Source organism: Mesitornis unicolor, unplaced genomic scaffold (genome assembly GCF_000695765.1).
Source record: "Mesitornis unicolor isolate BGI_N332 unplaced genomic scaffold, ASM69576v1 Scaffold27700, whole genome shotgun sequence".
In the NCBI taxonomy this organism is placed as follows: Eukaryota; Metazoa; Chordata; class Aves; order Mesitornithiformes; family Mesitornithidae; genus Mesitornis; species Mesitornis unicolor.
In genome coordinates this window covers 1-8,106 of record NW_010158007.1, presented here as the reverse complement: position 1 = coordinate 8,106, position 8,106 = coordinate 1, and the positions used below count along the sequence as shown (strand labels likewise).

The 8,106-nt window shown below is 36.8% G+C and overlaps 1 protein-coding gene across 1 annotated transcript; it reads left to right on the top strand.

The window, feature by feature from the left end:
* The first annotated feature begins 3,629 nt into the window (after nt 1-3,629).
* On the top strand, nt 3,630-5,330 carry MLYCD (malonyl-CoA decarboxylase). The gene is made up of 2 exons (XM_010182173.1): nt 3,630-3,734; nt 4,797-5,330. Exons 1-2 carry the CDS (start codon nt 3,630-3,632, stop codon nt 5,328-5,330), a joined length of 639 nt encoding a protein of 212 aa, XP_010180475.1.
* Nucleotides 5,331-8,106: the final 2,776 nt, after the last annotated feature.

The window sequence follows — 8,106 nt, the reverse complement described above, 5'->3', positions numbered from 1 at the left end:
TCCCTAACGTTCTGTGATTCTGTGATTTCTAGTGAGCTGATAGATGCTGGTGGATGTGTAGACAGATAGATTTCTCATTAGACAGACATTTAATTCAGAATGCATTTGTAGCCACTCTAATTGGTCTGTAGCACTGTGGAAAGTACATCATAGCAGTTCAGACTGCGGATGACAGACACAGATAGCTGTGGTGTGTAGCCTTTGAGAAAACTGCTTAGAAGGTTACAGTCTGTGGCATTAGAGGGAGAAAACTGATATCTGCTATGTGACTCCATAGAATGCTTAACAATTGGCAGCAGATTTTAGCTTTCTGGTTGGTGTGTTGATAATTGCTACCTTAATTTGATCTAGGTGACCTAGGGAGATCATAATTTCCAAAACAGGCTTTACTTTAATAGATTAAAAATGTGACCTTGGACTACAGCTTTCAGAGTGCAAGACAGTTTGAGATGAGGTGTGGGTAATAGGAGAAATCTGTGCTCTTCTACAATGAAAAAAAGAAGACAAACTGAAAGATGACCAAACTCGGTAATCCACCCCAAACCAAAACGAACAGCTGTTTCTTAATGATGTGTGAGTTTCTGACAAGAAAATAAACGTTAATGGATCTTCACCGTAGAAACCAGCACATCAGTTCAGCAACAACATAAATGTGCACACTTTGCTGCATCTATTTATTTTTTTGCAAGAAATGGCCACCTCAGATAAGCTCCTAAACTCAAGCATTTATCAGATACATAGTAGCCTGTACTGTGGCTTCAAAATGAGGTCACTTTCCCATGTCTTATCTGTAGAAGAAAAAAGTATGCACAACTTCCCATTTTATTAATAGAGTAGGAGCTTCTAACTTCCTGATAAATATTTTGGGTTGACCTTGGTGAACAGGTCACGTCTGAAAGTGAATGATAAACAAGGAGCAGTCGACATCACAAGGAAGAAAAATGTCAGTTAGGACAATTAGGAACTTCGCAGTGGTTATTATTAATACACGAATTGTTCATTCTCACTTTTCTGATTGTGGATGGTGCATTGGTAACTTCTTGGCTTTGCAAACTGGGAAGTGAAATTGGGGTTGTTACCCTATGGAAGCAATGGACATGGCTTAGCACCTGTGTGAAAAGCCCTGGTTTTTAGCTCTGTTAAGTAGCAAAATAGTATTTTCAGACACTCTGATTTCTTAGCAGAGGTAGTGCAGAAGACTTTGAGACTTGACTCTCTGGTAAGCAGCCTTTTCTCTTGGTCCAGTAAGTTTTTTCTTTTATCTGAAAGAAGAATTTCTGCTTCTCAGATTTCAACATTACCTTCCTTCTTTTCCTCTCAGGTTTTAACCCCAAACATCTGTGAATAATTTGTGAGAGAGACCTAAGCAGTATGTTCTCAAAGGCACTATCTTTTATAGGATTAGTAATATAGTTAGGGAAAAAAAGAACACCTTTAAGGAATACAATGCCATCTTCAGGCCAAAAGGAAACATGTTCTGTGTTCCTTGAATACCTAGAGGGATTCTAACTAGAATAATAACTAGAGGAAAATAGCCTCTAACATTTTTCTTTTTCTCTTTATTTTTTCCTCTTCTTTTTCACCTCCACTGCACAATTGTAATATCTATACTCCCTTCAGCAGAACATCTAGGATTTCTCTTTGATAGGTCATTAATTTGAAAACTTCTACCATCTCACCCATGTCTCTTGAGTTCTCTGTGTGATGGACTAAAGATGAACTTTAAAGCACAACAGGGAATGAAGACATGCAAGAGTGAAACCCTGTTTTGAAATTCAGTGTCTTTTGGGAGGGCCTTGGGAGCATCCTTAAGAGAATGCTGACATGAAAAGGGTACTTCTCATTATTACAGGTTTGTGTTTTTGTACCTTAAGGTTCATTTGCAGGTCTATCACATCGTTGACAGTTGCTGAGTTGTCATCCATCTTTATTGTGTGGGCAGACAGAAGGGTACTGGGTCACTGAATCTTCAGAAGGGAACTGTGGCCCTCCTTTCTGGGTAGAAATTCATCTAAGCCATGGCAAAAGATGAAATTACTTGACAGCAGGCGGTCTCAGCAGCTAAGCTACGGCCGGTCGTCGGAGGGTCACCACTGGTTAGCTTTCAGTGCGCTGATGGAGAAATGAAGGTAGCAAGTGATGCTCCTCATTGCCATCTTGACAAAACTGAAAGCTATCAGCTTTTTCTCCAGGAACAAATATCTTGAAATATTTTTCCATTAGCCTTTAAAAATTTACTTCTGTGCCATCTTTCTCCCTCCTTCTCCAGGAGATCTGTGTTTTTGTGCTGGTTGTGTTGTCTTTGGTGGGAGCTAGTGTTGAATCAAGGAAAATGTAGCTGACAAGGGGGCATTGATCATAACTCTACTATACTAATTAAAGTCCTGCTGCTTTAAAGACAAGTGAATTACAGATGTGATGGTTGGATATACTCCTTTGTTGAGAAACCCCACAAGGAGGCGGATGAAAGGTGATTCAAGGAAGATATAATGAGTAGATTTGATTCTGTATTCAAATTTTATAAAGTTATTTTAAATTGATTTGAGGATAGTCTTTATATCCATGGAGAAGTATTTAACATGGAGTTAGGAAGGGAAAGTTGGAGTTGCTTTGTTCTATTCTTATTTTTTCCCCTTTTTCTGCCCCCAGATACATATTTTTTAAAATGTACTATGGTCATTGCTCTGTTTTTCAAAAGCAGAGGGGAAACTTTTTACAAAAAGGCTGATCTGTCTACTCCAAGAAACATTCTTTTAATTAAAACATATTTTCTATATCCATGACTCTGTAGCCATGGTCTGCAGTAAGAGCACAACACTAATAAATGTTTTATAAATGTTGTATTCTCTAAAAGTATACAAAGGGGTGCTAAGATTTCAGCAGAAGTTGCCTTCCACAGACATTTCTTTCTATACAAAGAATACTTTAATGAAATGCATATGCAATGAAACCTGATAGTTATATTTCACAAATCTTGTCACATACTTATGCTTCAGAACTACTCTTAAAAATAAAATCATTCTCTGCTTTAGTGGAGACTTCAAGAAGTCACAGGAGATCACAGCTTAACTAACCAGTATTGCACTGTCGTGACCATGGTAGCTATAGCAGTTGGGAATGTGACACAGTCAGGAACTCCTGGGCACTCTGATTACAGAAATGCTTGTTTTGTTCAGTAGGATACAGAAATGAATGTTTTTATAAAATAATCTACTTTTTTCTTTATTCAGTTCTCTAAGGAGGTTAAATGTGGTTTTTTGTACCTTGGTCTGCTTTTCTTGTTCTTGTCTGATCCCAAAAGAAGAATTATTTGCCTTACATATCTGTGTAAGTTATCTTTTCAAAGAACTTCAAATAAGGGGAGCAAGTGAGGTTACCCAGTTTAGGGAGCTGTAAGTCACAAAACTGAAGAGGTGGTAGATCTAAGGTGACTGGGTGTGTTGTCATGCTGGAAGCCAGCAGAACAGCAGTAAGCTGTTTGGGAAGCTCTCTGTTGGAAGGAAAAAGACGTAAATAACCAGCTGAATTTTATTCCAGTTACCAAAGTTATTAGAAATGGTGCTTGGCTCCAGGCTAGCAGAGGTGTGCCAGGCCTGCGTGCCCTGGCTTCTGCATCCTCATGAAACGGAATGCAGATGTCACGGTTGTGCGAAGCACAGCGGTACCTGGGGATGCAACAGCGCAGGTGTGATTCAAACAACCTAGCAGCATGTGTTCCATTAACATTTGCTGGTGTAAGTTGGCATCTGAGCAATGGTAACTTTTTAATGGTTATCTGGGTAATACTCAGAGTAGAAAAAGTGTGTTTTGTAGTCATTTAAATTCAATCTTCTGTTGACATTGAGGTGCTTCTCTAATGGTGATATATATATGTTCTTACCACTGCTTCCTATATGAACAATAATTGAAAGAACACTGTGGTTGTTTCTGTTCAGCTCTGTCTTCCCTCTGATTCTTATCCCTGCTACTACTTCAACAGGATTGCCTGATGTAATTTTTGTTAATTCCAACTGACAGTGAGTTTAACGACCTTCTCTGTTCTTCAGGTTGGTGTGCCCCGAAACTAACACACAGTTTTCCTTATGTATGTTTTCCTTTACATGATTAAATAATTAGTTTTTACTCATAAATTAGTAGTACAGAAGTTTTATTTTGTTAAAACAAGTATTAAACTGTGTGATTAATTTTTTGACTGCAAGTATATATTATCTTGCTATTTTATCAATGTAGTTTATAGTTTGTAAATAGCATGAAAAATAGCTGACCTATATAAAGAACCTTTTTCAAAACTTCAGGAAATACTTCTTTCCATAAAAATCTAGAAGTTGTACCTTTCCTGATTTTACTGTAGGCTGAAATAATGAACTGCACTTGATTCAAAAAAAGATAGTTACATATGAAAAATAAATGTTAATTAAAAGGTTTTGGAAACTTGCAACCATATGCCATAAAGAAGTTATTCAGAAGAGTAATATTTTTTAAAAATAAACACATATTTGTTTATTTCTGCCTGTAAAATGATATACAGAATGTAGTGTTGGTAAGTACTTTTAAATAGATTATGTGTATGGACTGTAATTTAGTCAGTGTTAAAATTTTCTTAGAGCCTCCAACTGCTTTCTAGTCACAAACCCATTACTGACAGGGTGATTTTTTTTGTCTGTGAATCAGTTAATTCCCAGAATCTTGGTCTTCACTTGACATCGAGTAAAGGGTATCAGTTGTTCTTTCATTCAAACTTCTCATTGTCAGTCATGACAAAACTCAAGAATTTTTTTCTCTCCTTTTGTCTGCAGAAAGAACTTCCTCAGATAAAAGCTTTTTCCACTCTTTCACCTATCCCAGGGTTCACAAAATGGCTTGTTGGTCTTCTCTCCTCACAAGCAAAAGAACTGGAAAGAAATGAACTTTTTACAGAATCAGAATGGCAAGAAATCTCTGATATCACAGGAGACTCTACTAGTGAAACACTAAAGAAACTCTTAAATAACAATGAGTGGGTGAGATCAGAAGAATTAGTTAAAGTGCTCCATTCACCATTTATGAGACTCTGTGCCTGGTATTTATATGGAGAGAAACATCGTGGCTATGCTCTTAATCCAGTAGCAAATTTTCATCTTCAGAATGGCTCTGTGATGTGGCGGATAAACTGGATGGCGGACACAAGCCCTCGGGGCATTGCTGCTTCTTGTGGCATGATGGTAAACTACCGATATTTCTTAGAGAGTACAGCCAGTAATAGTGCAGCGTACCTGGGGAGTAAACAGATTAAAGCCTCAGAGCAGGTTCTTTCCTTGGTGTCTCAGTTCCAGCAAAATAGCAAGCTGTAAATATTACGAAAAAAAGGAACAAGTGTTGTTCACATATAAAGAGCTGCTATTTTGCAGTGTCTATATTTCAATGAGAATGTCCATTATGAAACAAATCTACTCAGCATAGCAGGATGCTGAGGTACATAGATTATCAGTTGTCTTGCTTGTATTGCCATATATTTGAAACTTGATTTGCTGTGATTGAGTCACTGTAAGTTCTAGATACCTGTTATATGCATATGGGTTGGAGGCATGTATTAAAGGGTGAGTAAAATTCTCTGGATCAGTTACAAACCAGTGGTAACTTGAATGGAAAATACTTGAGCAGTACCATTATTCTGCTGATAATAAACCTATATAAACTGTGTCTTTAAAAGGAGCTGCACTTACTTGTCATACTACTACCATAGATAGTAGTATGTACTTTCAGTACAAAAGTAGCTGGAAAGAAATACTGAACAAAGATAAATTTTTGGTCAAAATATATTAGCAAAACCGTTATTTACAATTTTATTTCAATAGTACCTGTCTCTTTCTTTCTCAAAAACTCTCACGTAAAACTTCTTGGTATTTTCCTTTTTCAAGCCCACTTAAAATCTCACTGAATCCTTGCTTTGCTGGAAAAGCCTTGCATTAATACTGTTGAAAAATCAGGATCTCTCAGTACAGCAGGTATGTAGGTATATTTGTACTTTTGTCTGCTAAAATATAATGAGCAAGAAGGAAGTGTTCAAATAGGGGAATAACAGAGATTGATATTTAGGGATCAGTTGAGAAGATTGTAAATATATATATAATGCTTTGTCTCTGGTAACTTTTTAAGTTTATAAAGAGCTTTTTAAATAAAGAGATAGGTGTAACCTGTAAACCAGTAAAATAAACTTTATCAGTAAATCATTCCTTGTGTATTTCAGCATGTACCCTCCTTCATTTATCAGCCCTCCTTGTTAACAGTATCGCCACAACAGAAGGACCATCTTAACAGAATTTCATGCTGTTTTGTAATCCCTGATTTATTTCATGCCTGGTTAAATTCCAGTCCTGTTTTCCAGAAAAGAATCATACAGAGGAATTGAAAACGGTAAGAGTTCCTGCTCATGTATGAAAACAGAAGTGAAGAAAGCTGTAAGCATCCAATTAGACTTTCTCCTAGAATGAAATTAAATAATTTCATGCACTTTTTTCATATTCATTATTAGAAAAAAAATCCCATCGTTCAAGCTGGTAACCTGTTATGGGAGTCTATTGTATATATCTTCCAAGCAGAGAAAAGCTTGACTTAGCTTCTGTTTATAGTAGATTTTGCGACACTGATAGTTAGAAATAAGGGTATGTTCTCTGCCTGTTATTCCCTTGAGAGCAAAGACAGATTTAATACAGCAGCCGATCATCAGTGGCAGTTATGCCATGTTAGCAGTGGCAACTCTTCTATGCCATGTTGCCTGTGTTATTTTTTTTTAAGAATAGCTCCAATGAAGGGGCACCCTATTTAGTCAACAGCATTCTCATTCATCAACAGAATAAAACAAGTTTATTGATTTTGATCAGATATGATTTAAAAAAAAATCCTATCATCCCCTTGCAAGCAAGATATGTCCAGGGATTTTTCAGTTGCCAAAACCATTAAAGAAAAGTTGGTTTGACTGTGGTGATGATATTCTGGTGCATATAATAGCTAAAATAGAAGTTGGTTGTTTGTTGGCTTTTTTTTTACACCTTCTCTGGATAGCTTGCTGAATGTGCACTAGGGAACACTGTGGAAGTTTAAAGAAATCTGAAGATTACTTGATTATACTTTCTCGTCAACTGGAGAACTAAGGATTACACACTCAAAGCATTGGAAACTTCTAGTGAGAGACTCTCAACAGATAACTCAGTCCTGGCCAACCTAAGGAAATAACTTCAGAGTGATTATCAGGTTTTGATGTTGGATGAGTAGTTATGGGGCGTAGTTTGCACAACCACATGTATGTATATAATCTTTATAGTACTTCATATGAAAGGTTTTAAAATTAAAGCCTATGGTTCACCCTCAAGAAATGCTGAAAGTTTTGATCAGAGATTGATCAGAAGTCCAGAAAAGACTTCAAGCTGGAAAAGAGACAGGGGTTGAAGGCAGCTGGATGATTGGAGTCAAATATATTTAATCTTTTGGATTAATTAAGACATGTCTTCTCCTGGTATGGCACTATTCCATGAAGAACCTGGTTGCCACTTCTATTCCAAAACTTACATTTTTAAGGCATTATAATAATTTTGTTAAAGTTCCAGATGAAGTTCGTTGTGCAAGTTTTAGACTTGGAACATGAACATTAGGGAGCACACGGTGTGTGTGTGTGTGTATGTGGGTATAGATACATATATTTAGCACCCTGTGTGAAAAGCTTACTAAAAGTAGCTATGTACAGTTTAGAATATCAGACTGAACAAACTAGTCACACATTGCGTTTTCTTTTCTATGTAGCTTATGCGTTTTCCTAATCAGGTTTTTGTACAGAGCCTTAGGGTGAACATAGGCACATAACTGTATTGGAACAGAAATTTTCACCATAAAAATTACTGTAGGACATACAACTTCTGTTTTTATTAGTGGTCAGAAGGTGACTTGATGCTCCTGTTGGATTTGATAAGCTTTCTGAACTCTTAGAATTCAGGTTTCAAGATGAAATTTAGCTGCTTATGTAAATATGTACAAGCCATTCTTGACTGGGAGGAATAGAATAAGAGAACCCTCTCTCTTTGTTACGTTAAGCTCTTCAAGATTGATGAATCACAGAATCACAGAATCACAGAA